Source organism: Asterias amurensis, chromosome 7 (assembly GCF_032118995.1).
Source record: "Asterias amurensis chromosome 7, ASM3211899v1".
Lineage (NCBI taxonomy): Eukaryota > Metazoa > Echinodermata > Asteroidea > Forcipulatida > Asteriidae > Asterias > Asterias amurensis.
The window spans coordinates 24,027,045-24,053,615 of NC_092654.1; the positions used below are offsets into that span (position 1 = coordinate 24,027,045).

At 38.3% G+C, this 26,571-nt stretch overlaps 2 protein-coding genes across 2 annotated transcripts in view; both read right to left on the reverse strand.

The window, feature by feature from the left end:
• Window positions 1–407: 407 nt before the first annotated feature.
• On the reverse strand, window positions 408–10,767 carry LOC139940057 (uncharacterized). Its single transcript, XM_071936286.1, has 8 exons — window positions 10,697–10,767; window positions 10,375–10,569; window positions 8,140–8,329; window positions 6,834–7,058; window positions 6,209–6,241; window positions 5,315–5,723; window positions 4,097–4,218; window positions 408–2,886 (listed from the first exon to the last, which is right to left on the reverse strand). Exons 2-8 carry the CDS (start codon window positions 10,451–10,453, stop codon window positions 2,043–2,045), a joined length of 1,902 nt encoding a protein of 633 aa, XP_071792387.1. The 5' UTR covers window positions 10,454–10,569; window positions 10,697–10,767; the 3' UTR covers window positions 408–2,042.
• A 752-nt stretch (window positions 10,768–11,519) lies between these two features.
• The window catches only part of LOC139939939 (sialidase-3-like), a 50,117-nt gene continuing 35,065 nt past the window's right edge, over window positions 11,520–26,571 (reverse strand). The window contains exons 7-8 of the mRNA XM_071936107.1: window positions 16,245–16,436; window positions 11,520–15,701 (exon numbers count right to left, since the gene is read on the reverse strand). Of these exons, the coding sequence (XP_071792208.1) occupies window positions 15,324–15,701; window positions 16,245–16,436 (570 nt within the window). The 3' untranslated portion in view covers window positions 11,520–15,323. The remainder of the gene's footprint in view (window positions 15,702–16,244; window positions 16,437–26,571) is intronic.

Genomic DNA, 26,571 nt, shown 5'->3' on the forward strand with positions numbered 1-26,571 from the left:
CTAACCTCTTGACGTGGTGTCGGGATCACGTGTCAAATTTACAGGATACGAAAATAAGTGTGTGATCAACAATAAATTTGTATCAATATTACAGATGAATTTTGATGCTGGTATAACTTATTGTTCGATGGACTCATGTTTCTGACTTAGACATGATGCGTTTGCCTACCGACGTTCGGCACAAACCATTCGAACATTTAAACTGAAAAAACAACAGCACAAAACAGGACGAATATCATTCCTAATGAGGTTGGCCTAGTCAATTATTTCCAATATACTTAAGTGGTCTACACATTTTCATTCTACCCCAAACAGTCGACCAGCCTCTAAGTAGTCAACGCACCATATCAGCATGGACAGGTTGCCCTGCCAGCAATGACAGAACTTACTACTACGACCTCCGGCTGTTCTACCCCCCAAAAAAGTCAACTACCCTCTACAGTAGTCAACGCACCATCTCAGCTTGAACCCTAAAACAGGTTGCCCTGCCAGAAATTACAGCACTTACTACTAAGGTCTGCAGCTGGCTCTAGGTAGCTATTTCAGCTTTTATACAGTGTATACATAGCACACCACATGTGACAAAATAGTCGACCAATCACGTTGCAAAACCACCATCCCAGTTTAACTTACTACATATATATAAGCCGTAAGACACAAGACAGACATGTAAGAAAATGTGAAAAATAAGAATACAGTTAGTCAAAGTAATGACGGAGAACTAAAATCAATTCCAGGTCCAATTTCATGTTTGTTTCAATGTTGTTGATCGAGAAGACTCAGTAGTTTTTATTTTATCCAAATGTGTGAACTCAAGTAAGATTTATTTTAAAGGCAGTGGACTCTATTGGTAAATTTAGAATTTGAGGTCTCGAAATCAACCATCTGAACGCACACAACTTCTTGTGACAAGGGTGTTATTCTTTCATTACTATCTCGCAACTTCGACGACCAATTGAGCTCAAATTTTCACATATTCACACATTTATGCATATGTTGAGATACACCAAGAGAGAAGACTGGTCTTTGACAATTACCAATAGTGATCCAGTGTCTTAAATCAGCCGTCTCAATGCGGAGTGGTACTCCAAGAGGGCGGGCTTCACGCAGAAGTAAGGGAATAACTGTTTGTTTAAAAAAGATTCTCTTGTTAATTGTATTTTCATATTACACAGATAAAAAAATCTAGTCACTAGTGTGTTCTTCACTTTCCTAGCGATCGACACGAGTCCTGCTTTCTAATTAAAATTCAAGTCCTGCTTTCAAACATCTACTTAAGCATACAAAGCTGCTAAGCCATAACAAAAAAAAATCACAAGAATTGATAATTACCCCCAAAAATACCATGTTCATGTGTACAATCTGTAATTGATACCCTGCTCATTTCTGCTTAGCACACATTTTTTAAGCAACTTTAGTTTGTGCTTCAGCAGGGCTTTCTTAAGCACAAAACTAGCTAAGCACAACAAAATTATTCTTACCAGAAAACGGTTACCAGCTAAAACACCGTTTCTAGTGAAGTATCTTTAACTGGTACCCTGCACATTTGTGCTTAGCAGAAAAGTTTTACCAATAATTTCTGCCCAAGTAGCTCTACATAATTGGGCCCAGAATCATAAGATGAACACTGAGCTCAGAATTGTAAACTAGTGTTACGTAAAAACTCAAAGAGGGGAACATGAAAGAATAAACCTTCACAATCAATACAACCACACCGAGGCTGGAAAGGAAATAGTCTGGTTCACTTCTGATCAATGAATATTAGCATCCATTACTGTTATTGGATACAAGGAAGAACGTGACCAAGAGAGCGGCAGCATGATAAATGATCAACAGGTAGTCTGAAATTACTGTCAAGAAATCGATCAAAAGGCTTGCATGCTATCAACAACATTTACTTTGAGAGCCTTTTGTTTTTGCAAAAGCCAGTTAGAATCTTTTAAAATGTTGGTTGAATGATGCCTGTGTCTTTATTCCACATGTTGATTGCATGCACTTTCTTCTGAAAACCACAATGTGGAGGAAGAATTCACGTCACATTTTCACACATTATACAACTCAGCACCAGCACAGACACACTTGTGCTTTTCAGTATTTTCACTCAGGAAGACAAATAGTCCACAGTAGCTACACAAAAACGTTTTGCCATGGGAATGAATCTGTTTCATATGAAAGGCTAGATTTTGTAGTCTCCAGAAGTGTTTGCTGCAGATCCCACAAGTGTGGCTCTTTTTTATCTTCTTAACATGCGTCTTGATGCGGTAGTTGAACTGCCATTTTATTTTGCATCGTTTGCCACTGTAACGGCCCCTAAGTGATTTAGAAGTTTTTCTAGACACTTCCACACAGTTTTGATGTTTCTCTTGGCGATGTGATTTCAACTTATCTACATAACTGTCACATTCTTTGCAATACCACAGGACTGTGGCACAATCTCCCGCCTTCATTGTCTGTAGTACTGTCCCACTCTTCTTCTGTACTGAGTTCATAGTCTTACAGTTCTTGTGTTTTGTTGAGACATGTTGAATGACATGACGTTCTGCTCCGAAGTGTTGTTTGCAAATATTGCACTCATACACCTTTTGCTTTGGTCTTACTAGGGGTGAGTCTGGGTTTGTGTGAGACTCGGTGTGTCTCCGTAACTTCTCAATTGAGCTATAAATCCTTCTGCAGTTCTGACAGACTTGATGATTCTGAAGTTTATGTTCCTTCAACCCGGATACGTAGCAACCACATTCTTCACAATGCCGCAGCAATGTGGAACACTCTTTAGACATGGATCTGTGGACGTGTCTCTGATGTTTTGTCGTGTAATGATGTGTGACAAGGAAACGCGTCCTGAAAACCTCTCTACAAATCTTACATTCGAACATCGTCTGCTTAGACCTGATTGGTTAAAGACATTTTAAAAATTGGATTTACAGACTAAGTCCAACTTTAAAATTTCCCCACACCTCACAATGGAAAAACCTTTAAAAAAAACCATCAAATTTAAACTCAAAATTTACTTTTGATAGACCGATAGTAGACAGTCCAAACGGTTGTATTCTAGAGGATTTTATGGAAAAAATAATGTTGAGGAACAGAGTTGGGCATACATGTACATGATAGTTAGTTAGAATGAACCTTTAGATCTATGTACTAACTAAAGAATTGTGTGATCTTTCGTGTCCCATTAATGTCAAAGAATACATGGTGTCACCACAGAGCTAGGCGATCAAGATAACCAACAAAACCTGTATACATGTATATCTTCTTTCAGTGAGCAAAGACACAGGATTTTAATATTATTACTGTATAGCTAAACGATGAGTACAATTCATCATCAAGTAATTTTGTAGTGTACGAAAGGCTAGAATAGAATGAATAAGAATGAAACTAAGACATTAATTAATTGATCAGTACATGGAGGAAGGGTCAGTGTGACATGGTCAGTGGACTCGTCCTTAGTAAATTAAAAAAGCACAACAATTCTAAACGTCCCAGACAGCTAGTCTAGACAATGGGCAGTGGTATATGGGGTGCTCATTGGAATGATATGATGGTGGGGCCTCTGAACCTATTTTGCTAAAGCTTGTAAGCACACAAATTTGCTAAGCACAGGAATGTATTGCTTAACATGTACAGGTTACCAGCCGAAATTATATCAAGTTTACATTCTTGTGACAGGTGCCCTGCTTATTTCTTGATAAGAAAAGAAATTTGTCAAGCGATATTTTCTGCTGAACAGCTTCATGAAATTGGGCCCTGGTCTTAATTTCAGAAACCTGTAAGCACTTGCTTAGCAGAAACAAGTTACCACATGACGTTCCGTAAAGTTGACAGTGTTGTGACTGGTACCCCACTCATTTGAAGCTGAGCAAAGAAATTTGCTTCGCAGTATTTTCTGCTAAACAGCTTTATGAAATTGGGCTTTAAGACTGAGGGGAGTTTGATGTGAGACAAAGCGGGATGTGAACCAACAACCTCCGGAGAAACGTGCCGGTGGTCTACAAACTGAGCTATCTAGCCCTATGTTGGCTGTCTCCCTTTTTTGACAATATATCTTAGTTTATAGCTTACACAAATAAGTAAGTTTTGATTTTAAGGCACTCACTTCGTCACTGTCTTCCCATCTGTTTCTGTCTTCTCCGCTGTCATGGTTTCCTCTTTCTCTTTTTCCAACTCCTCTTCTGTCTTATCTCTGTCTGAAGATGACACATTTTTATGCTGGAGAACCTAGTAATTCACACAGTAATTTTATGTAAATTTCATTTCATAAAAGGGAATCAATGTGTGGTGAAAAGGTTTTCAACAAGTGGTGTAAACCCGCGCCGAGGCCTGGACTTGATAATTTTACCGAGACGAAGTCTAGGTCAATTATCAAGTACCAGGGGTCGATTTCACAAAGAGTTAGGACTGGTCCCAACTTAGGACTAGTCTTAGGAGATATGAAACACGTACGGCTAGTCCTTAGTTAGGACGAGTGACTCGTCCTAACTAGATATAAGACTTCATAAATACCTTTTCGGTAAAAAAACATCAACACTTCTTGGTCAAGGTAAAATAAATGCAAACATTATAATTCTTCAATGATTTCTTTCAACACAACACCCCTCCAGCTATGAAATGGTAAGGCCCTCGGGTAAACAACTCCTTTTAAGGAGATGATGTGCATCGCGTGATGTGGCACAACTGTTTCAGCTGTTGCTTTTGACCAATAGGAATAAAGAAACTGTCTTAACAGCGCTGGTGCAAGCTCGCGTTTCACGCCCATGTTATAACACTTTTTACTGGTGTTATATCATCCGTTCAAACAACCCCCCCTCGTGATGCCCTCTCGACTAATCAAAATGGATAAACTGTCTTAGGTATTTATGAATGGTTTATTAAAACAATATGAATTGCAGCTAAATGTTAAATTGCTCATTGGTTACCCAGGATACCAGCCACAAATTGTACACATGACACTTTTTCTGGTAACCTTAGTGTCGAAAGCATAATTTTGTTGTGCTTAGCTACTTTTTGTGCTTAAGCAGATCTGTGACACTGGGCCTTGTGCTTTAGGCAGATCTGTGAAACTGGGCCTTGGTCAGAACACTTCCGTGTCCTTGGTGTCCTTGGGCAAGATGCTTCACTTTACTATGGGTATAACTTGGCACCTGCAAGGGTAAATTTGACATTGTGTTTGCAAAAGCCTTTATGGCTGGGCTGTTTACTCCTAAGAACCAAGAAAGATTCCAGGAATGTTATTGGCTCAATGTTTAGGGTAATAATGTAAAGCGCATTGATAGGCCTACTAGTTATAATTATTAATACTATTATTGCTACTCACAAGTCTTGAATCCTGTCTCGTTTTTCTGCGGCACCGTGGCTTATAAACCTCAAGATCTGAATCTTTAGGGTCATCACATACTGAAACAACATCAGAATCATCATGGTCATCGCCGACTAAAACAACATCAGAATCATCATGGTGAATGTCGACTAAAACAACATCAGAATCTGTGTCACTTTCATCATCATCTTCACTGTCTTTATCTTCATCATCAACGACCCAAACTTCATCATTTTTATCTTCATCTTCACCCAAATCCTCTTTGGAATCCCCATCTTCATCATCTTCACTGGAATCATCTTCATTGACGTCTTCAATATCATCTTCGTCGTCTTCTTGCTCCTTCTCCATATCTGCATTGTCTCTGCTGGTGACTTCCTCTAAAGTCGTCTTGTTAAAATTTTGCCTTAAAAACAATAACGATGTATAGAGACTCAGAGATATAATCTTCATACATGTAAACACAAAATTCTCAAGTCTGAGACCAAAATCAAAATCTGATGCATTAAACATTGGGAGACCATCTAGTTAAATCCTTTGTTTTTTTTCCAAAACGTGTTCATGCTCAGAACTACATAAACAGTGGAAATTTACCTTGCATGTTTGCTTACACCTATTGTTTAAAAGTAACATGTTTTCTCTTCTCATTTTGCAAGAAGTAAATAGACACTACACTACAAAACTTGTACACAGTCCTCAGTTCAAAAGAATAAACAGACCCTTGCTATTTGACTTTGAAGGATTGGCGATGGTAAGATTGAAGAATAATTTGTTGGGACAGATAAACTAAAGAAAAGGGTGTGTCCGCTGGTCATTTTTAAAAGTTCCATTCTAGGTATTATTTTGTTTCAGTGAGTTAAAGATGTTGACAGCTTAAATGTTACTGCTTACCAGTCATTTGAGTTGTTAAGTTGCTCCTCTAACCTGAAAAACAAAATCAAAAGGGTAACATTAATTCAAAGAAAAGCAACAAACACTTCTCAAACTCCAATGTGGAGCGTCGCTGAAGTACATGGCAAAATAACGGATCATGTTTGACTAGTATTCCTCCAATCAAATAAAAGGGATCTGTGAGTCTGCTTGATCAACATAAATATTCACAAGAAAAAGAAAAAGTCGAACACACAAACCTTTATAGAGTGTTACAGTTTTCATTTTTTTAAGGCACTAAACCAAGATGAAATCAGCTGATTATCTAAAAAAGTTGGATGCCTGTTGTTTTGAAAAACCTTATGATACAGGAATTATATATAGCATTACGGGTCCATCGCCAGTGTGTTTCAGTTGATTTTTCAAGCCGAGGACCCAATTAAATAAAGCAGCTTAAGCTAACCAAGCACAAACAAACAACATTTGCTAACCAGAAAATGGTTACCATCTCACATACCATCTGTGAACGGTAAACTGCTTATATTTGGTTGGCTGAAAACTTTTGAGCAATACTGTCTGCTTAAGCAGTTCTATAAAATAAGGCTCTAACAGCCCTTACTTTTTTTCTCAAGAGATTCAAACTTACCGATCCATCAGACAAGAGCCGAACAACTCGTCTACTTTCCAGTCTGGATTCTTTTGGAGGTAGCAGTCAAAATACGGGAGGCTCACGACCCTGTCTCTTAGAGTCTCCCATCTCTCTGCCTCGTGGGGAAACATTGTTTGAAGCTCTGTCTTCTTTGTCTTCTCATCTCTGTCATTTTTCTTTTGAGACCTAAATTTATCCCTGTAGCCAAGATCCTCCTCAAGACTGTGGCAGGAAAAGAAGTTATTAATTCACCATCAGGGTTGAATTTAACAGTGGACGGCAAGTCCAAGTCCAGTGTTTTCAACATTGGAGCCAGTACATTTATGACAGGGCAAGTCTGACGGTCTTGTGTGATTCAATAATGATACCTCATCTCATCTTTATTTTTTACAAATTATGCTCAAATGTTGATTTTGAGTCGGATAAATATCTTTAAGTTCTGTACAGTACCTATAAGTACTGTTAAATTGGACACTGTGAAGATTTGTTTTTGATTTATATTTCTTCGAATGGCCTTGCTGCAATGTTTTTCAGACTTTGGAGTTGGACAATCATATCAACTTTAATTGAATCAAGCTAAATTGCAAAAAAAAAATTGCAAGAATGTTTTGCCCCAAATTTTGATTCCAAAATAAAATGAAACTTTGATGCAAGTACTGTAAGACGAAGTACAGTATGGCCATTTTTAAAATAATGTCTTGGCTTTGAACTCCATCCAACTGTTTGAAGCCCATTAAGGAAACAAACGCTTTCTAAATAACGGACGAAGCCCAATGCCAAGCCAAAGCTCAAGCTGTGGTTTTGAAAAACGACCTATGAAGCCAAACAATGGTCACACCATCTGAATCTGAATTATATACTCCGCAAAGTATCCCAATGGAAACGTCCCACCAACATTTTGTAGAGAAGAAATTTCAGCTTCAGACATAAGTAAAACCTGCAGTCAGGCAGGGACAGAAAAACCCAAACCACATGCAAGACCTGGAATCAAACAGGGTCCAAGTGGAAGGCAGGGACAGAAACTGGTGTTCAGGTTGGTGTAGTGGTGTCTTTCCTCGCCTTCCACCTCTTGGACACTGGTTCAAATCCCACTGGGTGCAATATATGTGGATTGGGTATACAGTCCACTACTTCGACTGCGTAGGTTTTCCCTTTTATAAATCTCTGTAGCTTTCCCCCACAACAAAAACTGAAATTTCTTTATTGTCTTCTCTTTTCTCGTTTGGCTCTAATAAAAGCATTGAGATCCAGACTTTTCATTCTGTAGAATCATGGCTTCATAAAACTGGGTGCGGAACCTTACCTTTCTAGCAGGTGTCTCGCAAAGTCTTCATCGTCCTTCAGTGATATAGACTCATCCCAAATAATCTTCTTGGTGTACTTCTCAAGTTCAGAATGGCTAAGCATCTCGCTTCGGAGTTTCCATTGTCCGTTTTCGCCAAGACAGAAGTTTCTGATCTTCGTCTTACCCGATTTCGCATCTGAATTCCTACCTGCAGTGGTGGAATGAAAAATGAACAAAAAATTGGTAGTTTGTATGGTGTTCCAAAGACGTCAGGTCACGTCACGGTCGCCTCCGAACTCTTGAGGGCGCTGTTTCACTATCCTGCACAGAGCCGTATCCTGCACAGAGCCGTCACAATCTTTAAAGCCATTGGACCCTTTCGGTTCAGAAAAAAAAAAAAAAGTTCACAGATTTACAAATTACTTACAGGGTTTACAGAAGGCAATGGTGAAAGACTTCTCTTGAAATATTATTCCATGAAATGCTTTACTTTTTGAGAAAACAGCAAAACAATATAAATTCTCGTTAACGAGAATTATGGATTTATTTTAAACACATGTCATGACACGGCGAAACGCGCGGAAACAAGGGTGGGTTTTTCTGTTGTTTTCTCCCGACTCCGATGACCGATTGAGCCTAACTTTTCACAGGTTTGTTATTTAATATAGAAGTTGTGGTACACAAAGTGTGGGCCTTGGACAACACTGTTTACCGAAAGGGTCCAATGGCTTTAAAGATGTGCAAGGGGGCCGAGGGCACTACAATATTTAGTTGGACGCAGATTTGAATTTAACTCTTGAGGGCGCAGCAGTATCATCTTACTCAGATTATAATTATAATGTTGGATATAGGGGCCCTTACATCTTTAAAGATTGGTTTGTGCAGGATAGTGAAACAGGGCCCTCAAGAGTCAAGAGGCGACAGTGACGCGACCTGTTGTCTTTGTTTGGAACACCATAAGTTCCTTTGGGCTGGCATGGTTTTGTAATTGTGTCATAAAACTAAAAAAATTAATATTTTGGGGAATCTATCTACTGGTGCACAGTGCGAGTATAAATGGCCTTACTGTTCTTCAGTCTAGGGAAACTAGGGCTTTTTTACTACTATACTGTATACAGTTACTACAGCAGGACAGGTATGAAACTTAAATAGTATATTAGTATCGTAGCATCATACGTTATCGACCCTCATATGTTTTCGGTCCCCAAATTTGATTCCCGTTTACCGCGAAATTGTGCAAGCTGCACCGGTGGCAGAAGCTATGCAGTTTACTCAAGGTCTGTATTTTCATCAGGCTTAATCATGCTGAGAATAAAGTTTCCTGTCGTTGGTTATGCTCAAACATTTATAAAATGATTGATTTTTGGTACTAATCACTAGTGCATTATTATGCCAACATTCAAATGAGTCAAAGAAACATCATCCAACCTCAAAAGTTCAAACAAAATTACTATCTGCTAGATCGAGTTTCATTCTGCTTTAGTCACTACTCACTAGATGGATCACGTGAGGTGGTTACTATTTAGGATTCTATGGTGTGCAAATGTGGGGAAAATATTAAAATATTTTAAGTGAAAATGACAACAATTTTTAGGCGTGATTTACTGCATACTGTAATAAATTCCGATAAGCGTAATAAATATTAAGTCTACATAAAAGAGAAAATATCATAGATTGGTTTCTTATCTCCTGAAACCAAACATTACTTGTCTGAAATGGGGGAAAAAGGATTTGTTATGAAGTGTGAGTGTTTCAAGGGGGGGTGGGGTGTTTTACTTTCATGCCTTATGATATCTCTGGATTCTAATATAGTAGCCATAATTCCTTAGGACAAAAATGTAATTAAATTTGTTAAGTAGTAATTCAATAATACTTTTGATTTATTTTGCAAACATACTAGCTTCTGAATATTCAATAAAATACCAACCAATGAAAGGTGTGACAACATACGACATTGCTCCAATGTCGTGCATGCATAAGCACTGTTAATGGCGGACTGTCTCTCGCAACGTAAAACCAAAACTTTAAAAATTTCAACACACCATGAAGTGAAATGGTTATTGTTAAAAAATTGGATAGATGATTTGAAAAAAAAATATTTAGTTTTTGATTGTGAACAATTTTCCTGTTATCCTACTGAAAAAAACGAAAACACATGACACCAGGATATACTATAAATAAGTTGTTTGAATTAAATTAAATCATTATTATTTAAATTATAATAAAGCTGAGCTCGATGGACACATTTCTCACCATAGTTTGTCTGAGCTGATGCTGGCATTGTCCCGGGTCCCTGTGATGTTTGAGGCAAACCAGGCGTCGATGTTTCCATTATGCGGTTATTTGGGCCATTTGGGCCAACTTGTTTACGCACGTCGTGGTTTTACGGAACCCCACACACGTAAACACGGAACGGGTCACGTCTCTCCGCTCCGCTCCAGCACCCACCTGAACGATGATAAACAAAGCTGGCATTTATTTTCTAAATAACAGAACACAATATCAATCACAGAAGCAGAAGGCACACAAGTTATCATTTATCTACAGGACCATTTGGAGCAATTCTCATACTTACTTGACTTCACTTTTTAGTACTCGTGAAGCTTTTTAACCGATGTCCACACATGTGTAGTGTGAAGATTGCTGAAGATTCTGAGCAAACTGTTGGTGGCGCCCTTTGCATTGTAAACGTGGGGAGCTCTGTAGACTTTACTCTATAGGCCCAATCCCGTGCCTAGCCAGAAAAATATCGTTATGTGATCCTCTGCATTCCTCTGAACCGAATTTCAACGTGATTTTCAGAATAAGCAAACAGCAACTAAAATACCAGTAGAAAAAAATATGCAACAAATGGAAATTTGGTTGGTAATCTTGTTTTTATCAAGGAAGAAATTTTATGCTAAGCATGCAATTGTTGCTTAGCAGCTCTAAGAACATGGGCCCTGTTCCACAATAGCTACATTTTGAAGATGGCTTGTTCGTTTGCTAGTTGGCGCAATATGCTTAGGGACCCCTCACACGAGAACAGGACTCGAATCAAGTCTAGGGGCTCTGTTTATTTGAGTCTTGGTTCAAGTACTAAATAGGCATAGGGCCCTATCACTTTTTTTTCTTCAAACTTACAGCTTTAGCAAAGCAAACAACCGCCTAGACAGATCTGAAAGTGCCCCCCCCCCCCCCCCCCCCTCTAGAAAAAAAGGGTGTCAGTGTTAAAAAAAATGTGGCCAATTGTTGTGACCTCTCCGCAACTTAAGTTTGAATCGCAAATACACAGTGTGGCTCGGAAAAAAAAACTATTACAAAGTCGACCTCGGTTGCACTGTGCCCGGCCCAAAACAAAATCACTTTTGTACACACAAATCAAACATGAACCAAAGATTTGAAAAGTTATTGCTACTTTATTTTAGTATATTATTGCACACTAGTTTTTGCCATAACTGTATTGCACAGGGTGTATGTAACATTTTACTTTCTGGCTAGTTAATAACTCTGATTACTTTTAAAACTTGTGAATATATATAGCACATATTATTATAAACTGTGTATAAATCATACAGCTACTTATACATACATGTATTTCTGGAAGCATTTTCGGGGGAACACATTATAAATGATAACACAAATTATTTCTTACTTTATGATGCACATCAGATTATATGTCCCCCGCCCCTCCCACCTCAACCCCTAGCACCACCATCCATTCCAAGGCCAGAGCAGGGTACATTGAATAATCAACCCTCATCTATAGATGCGAGGCCCAAACCTTAAGGCACCGTCCCCCACACCCAAGTAGGGGAATTCCCAACATAGGTTAGGAAAAGACCTCTTGTAAGTTGCATATGACCTCACAAGCCTATCCAATCAGCGCCCTCATTGAGGTTGATGAAGACCGATATCATTGGCTGAAAGTTGTGGATGGCGCAAGTGCTTGTTTTCATAGTTTGACCTCAAAGAGTTACATCTGTAGCTGGCAACATCATACCAAAATGACAACAATTATAACCCTGTGGCACAGGAGTAGCTCCTGCTGGCCACTGAGGGCTGGATAGTTTGGGACAGGGATTCGTGTGCAGGATCCCATGTTTATGGGGATCCTTAACTTATGGAGGATCCCACACTTATTGGGGAGGGGAATGGAGGAGGGACAACAATTGATAGGTGCATAAATTTCACACAGCGCACATTTTGATATACAGTTGGTTTTTACAAGTTATTGCTGATTTCTAAATACAGGTACTTTGAACAGGCACATAGTTTGGTTTAAACATAGAAATTAGGTGCTTCTTAAATCAGGTAGAAAATACTGGGACGAGGAAAACTCTAGAGTTCTCTATAGACCTACGTGTACACCCTTACCTTCAATAAAATAAAAACTCTTGACTCAAAAGTGTTTTAGGCAGCAGAGCCACCAAGAGCGCCTCATGGTTTTGAAAGGAGGATTTTTTGGTAGCAGTTTAGCTACCAAGGGCAGCGCGTCCTACCAACCTTTTTTCCTTAACCCCTGGTATGGATGTGCTAAAAAACAACGCTGATTGGCTCCCAAAAGATGCTCAGCATGCACGATTGTTAAAACTTTTTAGTACTTGTATGGCATTTAGATATGGCGCTGTATGCACTTGTCAAAATGCAAGTACTCTAGAGCAATTAACACAAAAACTGAAGTTTTTTCCCACTATCACCCTAAACTGCATAATTTTTTTTATATAGAGTTAGACATGTCAGACTAAAAAGGGATGAGGGGAATGAGGGGAATGCAGGTTGCTCTTTGACTTGATATCCACTATTGCAGGCTACCATACTTGAGTGTAGGCATAGAGTGGAAAGACCTCATCCCTAATTAAAACGGCATGTTTTAATTAACTAACACCAGGGATTTGGGAGGGCAGCACGTACTTGGGTAAGAATGGTGCAGCAAGATTGATCACCAATGGGATCAAGGTTGACGGATAGGTATACCTACCCCTCCCATATTTTGGCACCCTTCGTGAGGAAAGTGACTATTATATATGAAAATGTTAACATTTCTGTGAGATTTTGAAGATTTGTCTTGTTATAACATCTCAGTTTGATTAGGCCTACTTTTGGCAAAGTAAACGTAGACAATGAGGTTGATTTACAGCTTTGACCTCTGACACCAGTGACCCTCAGCCATTCCCAAGTCAAAATTTGTGGGGTTGCTTAATAAGCACACACACAAATTAGCCAAGCACAAAACAACTTGGCATACAGAAAACGTTTCCCACCCCCAAAATGTGATTTATTCCAATTGTGACTGCTCTGTTTAATACTTTCTTCTTTTGTAGAAATTTGTTTAGTTCTTTAAAAAATTGAACCTATTGAGAAGTTTTACAGAGCCGTTCTGGCGCTGAGAATTATTACTCTTGCTCGCCAAAAAAGAAGAAGTGGGCCAGCCACTGATAGACACCACATAGCATATTAGTTGGTTACCAAATTTTGCTTAGCGTATTAGAATGTTCAGACAGACACTGGGTCCAGGAAACGATGAACGTACTCAGGAAGAGGGTGGGCTGTCTCACACATCATTATCTTAACATTATTATTTACAAACCTAAACCTAGCAAGTTATACACCATGGTTCATCTTAAACTGCCACGTAATCCCTTTATAATGTAGTAACTTTGGATAACAAAAAAAACATTACAATCTGCAACCACGTTAAATATTTAGTGTAGCAAAGAGTCATGACAAAAAACTTTGAGTGTCTCACAATTTCTTAAAATCATTTGACTTGCCAGGTTGTATCAGAAACTTTGGTGTGGCCCAGGTTTTTGTAGCAAAGTCATCAGAGTGTGGGTTTGCAATTCCGGTCATGACACTTGTGTCTCTGAGCAAAACACTGGCCCTATAATTGGTTCTCTTCAACATTGGGTATATGGGAATCCAGGAGAGTAGAGGTGGTTCTTGTAGCACAGAAGACACACTCCCAGATAAATGATGAAAAGAATTGAGTCAACTGGTCCAATGACCAGGGTGACAAACTTCATGCAAATGGTGTTTGAAGCTTTGCATAGTGTGGAGAATAAGAGTAACTATAAATATAAAACTTGCGGGTACAACCATGTGTAAAACTCTTTTGAAGGAGTGTTGGCTCTGAAAAGAGCCGGTTTAGTATCGACATTATGAACAGTATACTCTTGAAGACAAGCAGAGTATACTGTTTTAAACGTCAAGACCAAACCAGCTCTTTTTAGAGCCAACCCTCGCTCAAAAGAGTTTTTTTACAAATGGTTGTACCCGCAAGTTTACTATCCACATTTATAGTTACTCTTAATTTATCATTCACCATGAGTGCCAACAATTAGAAGATGCTGGCATAATATTTAGTGTCTGTTACTATTCTTAATAAGTAAGCCTTTTAAAATATAAAGGCGATCAAATTGAGATGGGCAGGCCATTGTGTCGATAAAGAATCCAGAAAAGCAGGTGGTCTAGACATATGACCGAGAATAGCAGCCTAGAACAGGCAAGAGAAAGAGAGGAACGGCAAAAGGACACAGGTGGCTAGAGAGAGAGAGGGGCAAATAGACAAATAGAAGTTTCATGAGGAAGGCTTTGCCCAAAAGCCTTGAGATCATGATAATTATTACTCTTAATATAGTTAAACATGACCACGGAAGGGGTGAGATGTTGAGAATATATGCCTCACACTTTTTCCAAACAGCCAAAAAACCATGTGCATACGATGACACAGCACCAACACCTTTTCGAGCACCACACAATGGTTAAAACTTCAATCACTCTCAAACAAGTGTTTCTGAACCTGCAGTCAACACTTTCCACTTCCAGTTATAATCATTCATGGCCTAGGCTTGTTGCACACGCTGGAAGAGACTTTGACTTTGCACCACTTTCAAAACCCTCAGGAACTTTTTGTTCCCTTCAAAATCAGCCTGACCCGACCCAACTTATCCCAGCTTCCAACAAAGCTTCATGCCACTGAACATGACATTTTACCTTCTGACCAAATTAACACTCTTGTTTTCTTTAACACATACATGTAACGTGTTGAACAAAAACAGTAAAAGCTTAAAAGAAAAGCACAACTTTAAAATAAAAACAGCAGTATATTTCCATTTAGGGCACTTGGTATTCCATAGATGATTAGAATACAATATATCTGAACCCTAACCATAACAAATCAATCAAAATAAAATATACAATCTGCCAAGTTTGGATATCCTCTATGTTTCTTCAGCCTCCTCGACAACTTCAGGTTTTGTTGCCATGCCGACGCCGTCCATCATCTTCTCCAGTGTAAAAGTCTGGAAGACGATTCGCTCGTAGGGATGAATGCTCCCACATTCGTAAAGACATGCAAAGTTCAGCACTGGAGTTCCGTCAGCGCTGCGCGTCTCGTAGCCAACCAGATCCGAGTACGCACTGGCACCGGAGTTCAGTTGCCACGGTGAGCTCCAAGTCCTGCAGCCGTTGCGACTGAGACGCACTGACATGTTGACCCGCGTCTCGCTGCTGGCTGGGTTGGAAAACAAAACCCAGGTGCTGGCGTCATATGCATCAGGTGGTATATGGTTGGGGGCATGGAAACCAAGTATGCTGGCCTGTTCAGAATAGTACAACAGAATTAACAAGTTAGTTATTTTTCACTTAAAGCGAACATATACCTTTGGTTTTTGGAACAATTTGATTGTTTAAACCCTATAATGTAGATATATACAATAAAAACTAACCTTAAAAAGTTTCATTTCACAACCATTTTTAATAACTTCATTTTGGAATACACAATCTGAAAAAACGTTTATGACAAGAACAGTGCTAAAATTCAAATTTATTTAGATAAACTGGCATCTTTTTCCATAACCATATTACTTCAAAGTGAAAGTTTCTCAAAATAGCTTATATACAATCACAAGCTTTTATTGCCATTAATTTTTAGGAGTAGTTACCAAATGTATACCTTCCCTTTAAGTGCATTAAACATATGGAAAGACGGTAAATCTTTTAGCAATAACAGTGTGAGGAGCCCGTCTTTACTGTAGACAACTTCTGTAATAGTGTCATGTTTCTTTAGTTTTTTCCTAAAATCTTTATTGTTGTACCACATAATTAAGTCAGTTATCTCCACATTGAATAACTTCACTTACCTGGCAGCCACCAAAGTTTCGAACCATTGGAAGCCATTTTGTCATTGTACTACCAGGCTCCGGGAGCTGAGTGGCCAATTCACCAGGGTTGAAACCCAAGCAGCCATCCTGGCTAAAGGCTTGCTGTCGTGTTGTCTGAACACCAAGGGTTCGGCTGTTGAGGTACACTCGACCATCTTCAAATTCAACTGCCTGGAAAGAGTAGAAAAAGAAAAAAGTGAGTCCTGTGTTACTGAGCTGACTGCGAGTCATTGCCGACAAAAAGGGTTGAAACGAGGATCCAAGTTATCATGAGTATATTGAAATGATGGCATTTTCACCTGTGGTAATTTAATGAGGACTTTTGGGACGCTAGGTGGCAGCAGACTTTCCGGGTAAATCCATTGTTCTTGCTAATGTGCGCATGCTAAGAACTATGCAAACAAAATGGAAATTTACCTTGTAAGTCTGCTGCCACCGATAGCATTCCAAAGTCTCCTATTCAATTTCAATTTAGTTTATTGGTCTATTTTTGGTCCTACCGTGAAGGAAACTTTCCTTGCATACATACCATTCACAAAATCATTAAAAAAAATATGCTTTATATAAATTACATTATTCTAACAACATCTTAGCAGAAAGTAATAAACGTCTGGGCTGTTCATTGAGGCGACAGGCAGCATATAGTACGACGGAGTTAAGAAATCTGTTTGTTTTGCATCGAAGTGACTGCCATCTCCTACCACTCCTTAGTCTGATGAAAAATGTATTTAGTGGATGGTCAATATTAATTTCAACCACTTCTACTTGATCCCTTTCTATGCAAGTTTCATCCAGCAAGTTTCATCCAGGCCGAGTTTCTTAAACTGCTTAAGCACAACAAGATGCTAAGCACAACAGAAATTTGTTTACCAGAATTAGGCTACCAGTTCAAACACAATTTGATATGTAGGCTCCAGGGTGTCACTCATATCCTGCATAGCTTCTGCTGAGCAGACAAATATTAAGCAAGATTGTCTGCTTAGTGGCTCTACGAAATTGGGCAAAAGTCTGAGTCTATCCCTAGGAATTTTGTCTGATTTCTGTAAGTCTTTGAGTTACTAAGTTTAATGGGATTCTGAGAGGAGTGTCCATATATAGAGTGCAGTCTGTTCTTAAAAGCATTACTAATTTAAAAAGTAAATAACAAATTTCCACAAGTTGCACTGAATTAATATAAGTAAATAAATAAACAGGAAATTAAGGGGCGTTAGTAGTTCCTAAAAGCATAACTAATAAAAAAGCAAACAGAAATGTCCTACTTATATTTGTTTCAGTGGACATTTGCATGAAATTTTTGACTTAAATGTATTCTCAAAATAAAAAAGTAAAAATAACTAAGGGTGTATAATTAATTCCTAAAGCATAACTAATAAAAAAGCAAACAGAAATTCCCTACTAATTGCTGTGAGTGTGAACATATCCATGAAATTACTGATTTGTATTTATCGCATAGATAAAATCTTGTCAGCTTTAAAATTTGACAAAAAAAGGTAGACCACCGGCACGTTAATCCGGAGGTCTTTGGGTCGAATCCCACTCTAGTAAATTTGTCTTTGTTCAACCCAAAAAGCACTTTAATTGCTTGGTAATCTTACCAGGTTTTTACACAAAATCACATAAACGTACCTTAAATGCTATTTTGAAAATTGAATGATTAAAACTATTCTACATGTAGGCAAAACTTGTACATCACTGCCTCCTTAAATATGCAGTGAACTAAATAATTAATGGAATTCGTAGAACCTTACTCCACTGTGGCATGAGAATGAACCGTCGCATAATTGGAGCCTTAGCATTTACATATTTCATTACTAGAAAGCTCTTGTAAGCTTTGTCTAATCAATAGATAAATATTGACTCTGCCATTATAATTGAAAACACATCACTGAGTATTCTATTCTAATAGTATTTAACTTACACAGACACTGTGTGCAAATCTTTTTTATAGCAGTGGTAAAGAGCACTGCGGCTACGCTATTCAATGAGATGGAGATTTTCTTAATTGAGGTGGGCCCTAACAAAATAAAAATGGAAGAGAAATGACAGAGTAAAACACATGATCACAGGGAGGTTATGATACACTTTACCCTCCAATATAGTTTCTTGTTGTTTTGTTTCTTTGTATTAGGCCTATATAGACCTTATGCACATGACGTCATTTCAGTAGAGCGCCCTCACTTAAGGAGGTTGTTCATAGGCCAATACTGTATGCCGTGCATACAAATCTGTGCATCTTGATTGTTTTGTCACTGCTTTTCCTCTAAGATGGCGGCTGGATGACGCCAATGCATAAGGTCCATTACCTGTTTGGAACACAATGAAACGATGGACCCCACAAGGAAATTATTTGTTTAACTTGGGCCCACAAGGGAATTATTTGTTTAACTCGGGCCCACAAAGGGTTTTCTTTAGGCAAGGGAATAATAGAACAACATTACCAGGACCTCAATAACCGGATCCGTAAGATTGCGTGACCGTGTGTGTGTGTGCCAGTGTACAGATTTTTCATATATGTTTTGATTTCCAAACTCAAATTGTAAATTGCATATTTTTATTTATTTTTAGACCTGTCTTCCTAGAACTAACTGGGAAGGATAGCCTTAAGACAGGAACTTTATCTACCAGCAGTAGATTCACAAAACTTTACGTAACTGCGCAAGTCCACTTTTATAGAGCATCTTTTGCCCAAAAACATTGCTCAAGTGGACTTTTACGCAGTTGTGTAAAGTTTTGTGAATTCGGCTGCAAAAGAACCAATAGAAAAATGTGTCCTGAATGACTTTTTTTAGGGGACACAGTGAGGAAAAATTTTCAGATGCTTTCCTGCAATCATAACAAAATGAATAAATAAGCTACTTTTGAAGGTTTGGTCAGAAACAAATCTGTCGATAATGAGGGGTAGTTAAAGCCATTATACACTTTCGGTACAGAAGAAGAACAAAAAAGTTCACAGATTTACAAATAATTTACAGGGTTTACAGAAGGTAATGGTTAAAGACTTCTCTTGAAATATTGTTCCATGAAATGCTTTACTTTTTGACAAAACATTAAAACAATATCAAATCTCTATAGCGAGAATTAAGAATTTATCTAAAACAAATGTCATGACACGGCGAAACGTGCGGAAAACAAGGGTGGGTTTTCCCGTTATTTTCTCCCGACTCCGATGACCGATTGAGCCTAAATTTTCACAGGTTTGTTATTTTATATATAAGTTGTGATACACGAAGTGTGGGACTTGGACAATACTGTTTACCGAAAGTGTACAATGGCATTAACTAAGAACCAGATATTTATTGTTTTCTGGATCCCAACATTAAATCACGTCCATATCGAATGTACAAACAATTTCGCATGTGACTATATTGCAAAAGTTTTCTATATGTTTTCTGCATTTTGAAACAGCATCATCTGTCAAAGTTTGTGCAAAGAAAAAAATATATTCCTGCAAAAATTAGTCCATGTAATTTAAAAAACGGGTGGATTTGAAAAAACCTGCTCTTCAGGCTTCAGGAATGAACGACCAAATGAAACAGCATCATCTGTCAAAGTTTGTGCAAAGAAAAAAAATATATTCCTGCAAAAATCAGTCCATGTAATTTTAAAAACGGGTGGATTTGAAAAACCCTGCTCTGTTCAGTAATGAACGACCAAACCTTTAAGATGAGTGTGAGTGTCTAAGTGACAGTGGGGGGGGGGGGGGGGTGAGGGGCTTTGCATCTTGTTGCCGCTCATGGTCACCGCTACGAGCTTTAAATGCTTTCACAATCTTGATTATCTTTTCATGTTGTGTGCGTAATGCATGGGCAATGTAATTATAACGACAGTGCAGTTCATTTAATCGATCAGAATGGTGACCGTTTCCAGCGTGTTAACGCCGGGCTGGGTAGTTTAAGAGAGTGAGATGAATTAATCTGTCTTGAAACAACTTGCAAGATAATTGCAGTCCTGCGGCAATGAGAGCAGATCAGGAGTTGATAATACTGCACTGAAATTTGAACATGACTAGATGGTTGATGGTCCGACTTTCACTTATCTCAAGCTTATCAAAAGAGATCTGGGTAGTTTAAAAACCAAGAACATTTATGATTAAATTTTCAGTACAACACTAGTGGAGATGTCTGGTAAATCCAGACAATGGGAGCACAAATAGAAGGTCACAGAAACAATAAGTAGTGGATAAATTAACTCTTCAGCAAATATTCAAAGTTTGTGGTAAATCATAACCCATTATTGTTTATTTTGTACAGTACAACATGAGTGCATCACTTGGTGGTGGATTGTAGCCAAACAATCACACACATTGGACTCAGTGCGGATTCAAACCCCAATCATGGCACTTGTGTCCTTGAGTATTAACTGTAAATTTATTGCTTCGCTTAACCTGGATTTATAAATGGGGCTAAGAAGGTATTATGCAGATTAACACCTTACAGCACTATTACATATAAGCAGCTTGAGGTTGTATGCTCCCCAAGGAATTGGATTTAGAACAGCTAGAACAATGGTTTAAGTATGCCCAATGAACAGAGAAAATAATGATGTAAGGCAACTTGATCTAACTGCTGGGATACGCGCAGTATATAAGAACAAGTATTGTTATTATTGAATATTATTTTGGGTGAGCATCATGTCAGTTTCCAATAGAGACAGTTTTGCAGCTTGCAATCAAGGGGATTTGATACAACAATTAGGGAGATATTTATAATTTACATTCAACACAATAAGGAAAAAGTCAGGGAGATTTTCAAATTGTGTTCATCAGAACATGGAAAGATTTTAGCCCTTTTTTCAGGGAACTTTCCCAGAATAAGGGGGAGTTGGTAGCTCTGGTACAGTACATCTCCTAGAACGATGAGGTTCGTTCGGCTAACGATAGCCCAACAAACCTCATAGTTGTAGTACTGGAGTACAGTACATTTTCGTGGATAAATGCAGACAAATTTTGAACTAATTTCCTTGGATTGATCTATGACACAAGTAGAAGTGTTGAATATTGATCAGCATATGTATCTATCTTGCTGAATGATCCAAATTTGTATGTCTCGCTTCACAAATGTTTATTACTTTTATCCATCATATATGGCTCCTCCATTTATTACTGTTTGTGTTTAATTGCATTGTAATTTATGCTGGTATTAAGGTCTACTTCAACAATTCTGCAAGCAGATATTTTCTACTAAACAGAGAAGACTTAAAAAAATATTTATTACACTCTAACATCTTCCTGGTCAGAATCAGACTCATATCTGTACACTAAAGGAGAATCCTGTGTCAAAATTGACCAGGATCCAGGTCCCACGGGCCTGATCCATTTCTGGGTCAGTATGACTCAGAATCAGAAAATGGGTCAAACTGATGCAGAACCCTACATAGGGTCCCATTTAGTAACCCCTTTCTGGGTCAGCTTGACATGAGTCCCGGGGACTCAGAATCTGGATCAATTCTGACCTAGCAAGCAATTTGCATGTTAGTTGTCAGCTGTTAATGTATGCAAATAAGAGATATGACAATGAAAATTCCTATTGTCCCGTCAGTCATCTGCTCAAAGGATTCTAATCTCAATTCATATTTTGAATATCACATATCAAATCTTCTCAATTATTCATGAAATACACTTTTTTTTCTATGCAAATTTCTATGCTTTACAACTCATGAACATTTTCTTTCAGCTTGTATGATATTGGAACTCTGATTTGGAAGTAAAAATGTTAAAGATTTGTATACATAAACAACAACAATAAAATTTTTGTTTTAGTCTGGTTATAAAAACAAGGAAGATAGTGGTAGCATGGGCTTTCATAGAATCAACTACTTCATAATCTGAGAGCTCCTGCTGTGTTTGTGTAATTAGTTAGTAGGCCTGGGCGAATTATTTGAATATCCGGTTAATGGCGAATAGGTTTTCCTATCCGTAACCACAAATGCTATTTTTTTCTTAACCGGATATCCGCATAGGACGCGAATACCTATTTACAAACCGGATAATTCTGTAATTACAACCGAGTAACCGGATATTCTTTAATATCCGAATATCCGCGGACTTCGGGCGACAACTGATATGAATGTTTTGTCTGAATCCTTCTGAAACTTCTATTAAGACAGCATAAAACAGCATAAATTAAGTATTTAACTATGCTCACCTCCGTGAAGAGTTAAAACAATGACATTTCTGACGTAATTTGTTCAAAGATTACAAAAGTTTTCCTTCACGTAGAGTCAATCACGATCGAAAGAAAAAGCAAATCGCCATCTTTAAATTAGATCCGGTCATTTTTATGAATGAACCGAGTGACACTGTCTAAAACTAATATCAATCCGCCCATAAGATCTCATTCACAAACGAACAGCGCCCTCTAGCGGTGAAAAAACTATTTGAATATCCGGTTAATTTCGGATAGTTGGCCAGCGGTATCCGAATAACAAAATTTCACTATTCGCCCAGCACTATTAGTTAGGGTTTATCCCTTTTTTACCATCAAACATTAAAGACAGTGGACACTATTGGTAATTGTCAAAGACTAGTCTTCACAGTCAGTGTATCTCAACAAATGCATAAAATAACAAACCTGTGAAAATTTGAGATCAATCGGTCGTAGAAATTGCGAGATAACAATGAAAGAAGAAAACACTTGTCACACGAAGTTGTGTGCGTTGATTTCGAACTTGAGGTCTCGAAATCAAATTCACGGGAAATAACTTCTTTCTCGAAAACTACGTCACTTCAGAGGGAGCTGTTTCTCACAATGTTTTATACCATCAACCTCTCCCCATTACTTGTCACCAAGAAAGGTTTTATGGTGATAATTATTTTCAATAATTACCAATAGTGTCCACTGCCTTTAAACCATTACAGCTCACTCTACTGGACAAAGTTATGTCAGAGTATGAACTAAACAATAGTTCAAATAGCAGTGTTAGTCTGATAGATAACTAAAACAAGGAAGGTACCAAAGGACCAACTAATAGCAAATGCATGAGCTTTCGTAGAAACAACTTCTTCTTGCATCTGATTAAGTGGTTGTTGCTACAAAAGCTCATGCGTTATTTATGTAATTAGTCTTTTGACAATGTTTAAATTAGGAATTGTGCAACCTCAGTTAGTAATGGCTGCAGCCACAATTATTTGGTTACTATAAGAACTCTAATATCTTAAAGCACTAAACATAGAGACTTCTCTGTGAATGTGATATGCAATATACAAGAAAGGTCCATTATTATTTTTTAGTACCGTTGCAGTAGGTTACTCAGTTTATGTAATGAAACTATTAGTTCTCTGTTGGCAGGACAGAAGTATTCCCATTCTGTGGTTTAGGCACTGGACTAGTGACCAGTCTTTTTGTTTCATGATCTTTTTTCCACATTTTTCTATGCACTTTAAAACTTGTAATACACAGCTTTTGATCATTTTTATGTACCATTATATATACATCTTTAAAATTGCTACAATAAATTATACATGTTGATATTATTATCATTATTCATGAAATTGGGACCAAGGTCTCCAAATAAATTAGTTTCAAGCCGATTACAATTAAATTACCTTTGCATACCTGTTTCTACACCTCAGTGAACAGAGTGAATGTCTATTTCTATAATGACATTTTACACGAGTATAATGACCTTTTTTGAAGCTGTTTTTTTTAATATATTTTTTATTCTATATAATACCAGCATCTTTTTGTTGTTCCTGTGGTTTACAAAAAAAAGGTCAAGAAAACACCGACAGTATATTTAATTTGCAGATGTTGATGTTCAGTAAAATAATTTTTATCTCATTTGCTTGAACTATTAAGGTTTTCTCCAGGGATGAATGGGACACAAGGTTGTTACAGTCCAACAGAATCAAACAAAACATGCAGCTAAATTGTCAAGGATTGGGTTCTGTCATGGTCTGGCAGTTAAGAGCTTCAGATTCAAACACTGGTGTTTTCTGAGTGTGGGTTCAAATCCCAGTCGTGACACCTGTGTCCTTATGGAAGACACTTGGCCATTGCTTCGTCCTTCGGATAGGACATAAAGCTGTTGGTCCCATGTGTTGTGTAAAGTATGTAAAAGAACCCAGTGCACTTATCGAAAAGAGAAGGGGTTCGCCCCGGTGTTCCAGGCATATTGCGCAACAGCACCTTGTAAACCGTTACTCGACGCTATGTGCTTAGAAATAGATTACGCGCGCGTGCTCAGAGTACGCACTGTTAGTAACAGCTATGAATCGCTTTCCGCATGGTAATCTTGCGCGCGCACGCCCGACATGCGGAAGCCAGTCGGTTATAAACACTGGTCATTTTCAACCATTTAAACACCTCCACGCGCCGCGCTCTCCACCAATAGGAGTAGAGAAACTGTCTGGGGTTTTTATGAATGTATGTTAAAGCGCCCTGAGTGTCCCTGAGTGACATGCACTATATAAGAAGCCACTATTATTATCATTATCAAGGGGTCTGTTAAAGGATCCGTATGTGTTTGGTAATCACTTTTAAATAATGGCAATAAAAATGTTTGGTCAGAAACCAACAGCAGCTGTTGATAAAAACGTTAATAGTGGCTTCTTATATAGCGCACATGTCCGTCACTCAGTGACGCTCCTGGTGCTGTAACATACAGTATTTCCTGCAAGATTTGGGACTGCTTTTGAATTATGAGACCTAATTCTGATAGCATCATGTAATGTTTTACAAGGTGCTCCATGGCGCAATTTGCTGCGGATCGGACCAGGATCACCGGGGCGAACCCCTTCTCTTTTCGATAAGTGCACTCGGTTCTTTTACATGCGTTACATAACACATATAGCTTAACGCCCAGTCCGAAGGTCAGGGATGGTTATACTCCGCTACTGCTCCACGAAGCGGAACAAACCTCATAGTTCTAGAAGTAGGGTGGTTTAGGATATTACAGTGAAGAGTTTAACATTTAAAGATGAGAGTGATATATTAAAAGACCTGTATTTAGTACCCTTCTCGTTTTACACTCTTTGCACTTGTTTCCCACATCCAACCTGCATCTCATAACCAAGTCAGACTTTAAAGGAAGCGTTAATATCGGCTGGCGCATGCCATTTCAAAAGAGATACAGACGGCAGCTGTCAATTGAAAAGTAATCGTCTTAGGTCTTTGACATCTGTGTGAAATATCACACAACTGCACTTATGGCACAACTCAGTCATGTGAAACTAAAAAACCTTAGCGTCCTGCGGCCCGTGTGATAAGCCCATTATTTACACCGCCTAAACCAACCAAGTCCGCCTGTCGATTTCACAAACAAAAAATAAACTGCAGCCTGGATTCTACAAGAAGGGGTTGGGTGAGGTTTGTTTTTATTATGCTGCTTTGCGGAGTAAGACAGGATTATATTGGAGTCTCTGGGAATATTAATTAAGGGTGTTTTACAAGGTCCATGTAGGGTGGCCATTTTATCGGCTAACCCTCGCGCGGCAGGGAAGTGCGCACCGTTCGACAAGTAGTGTTTGCCGAGAATGATTGAAGGTTACAATATGAAGGGCAAGGGCACCAACAGTGAAATACAGCTTGGTTAAATATACGAATCAACTGTACAGTCTGCTGATGTGAGAGGGCTGGGGAGGTGTTTGAGTGGGGAGGGGTTGTTTATTAGAGATGGGGGCCAGGGCTCAAAATTAACATTGGACCACGGCAGGCCTTTGATTTTAGCATCGGGCCAATTAACTCATGACTGAACAAGCCCGACGGTCTTGAGGTTTTTTCAATTGAAAAGTAATACCTCACTGTGTAATATATTCAACAACAAAAATTTATGTTCAAATGTTGACTTCAAATCTGATAGATATCTTTAAATACACTTTAAAATTTGATAAACCATTCCATAAAGCGTACTATGTTAAACTAGTAATTTATTTTTGTTGTATGAAAATTATTCTGGTACATTTAAATTGTTGAGGTAAAATTTTGTGGATTTTCCCCCTCAAATTTGAGCCCTGAAAGATAGTAGAAATGAAGACAATACCTTTAAATAACAATTGTCCTTTGGGAAAGTAAGTATGATTTAGTAGCTTAAGCACAAATGGTAGCTAAACACAACAAAAATTATGCTTACCAGAATAAGGTCACCAACCAACATGTACTATTGGTGGCTGGTACTCTGCTAAATTTTGCTAAGCAGAAAATTTGAAGTAGTAATTTCTGAAAATGGGCCCATCAGATCAGTCAAGTAACAAGGGGCCAGGGTTGGATTTCACAAACTCCTAAGACTAGTCTTATCAAATCTACCCCATATCATTTAAGGATCTTGTACATGAAAACGCCAAGTTTGTACATTGTCCTGTCTAACTGAA

Excerpts from the sequence above, each read along its gene's own strand:
- LOC139940057 (XM_071936286.1), bottom strand. The coding sequence starts at position 10,453 with ATGGAAACATCGACGCCTGGTTTGCCTCAAACATCACAGGGACCCGGG. Across the intron at positions 7,059-8,139 it reads GCGAGACACCTGCTAGAAAG|TCTTGAGGAGGATCTTGGCT; the intron begins GTAAGGTTCCGC and ends TTCCTGCCACAG. Across the intron at positions 6,242-6,833 it reads GGCTCTTGTCTGATGGATCG|GTTAGAGGAGCAACTTAACA; the intron begins GTAAGTTTGAAT and ends TTTGTTTTTCAG.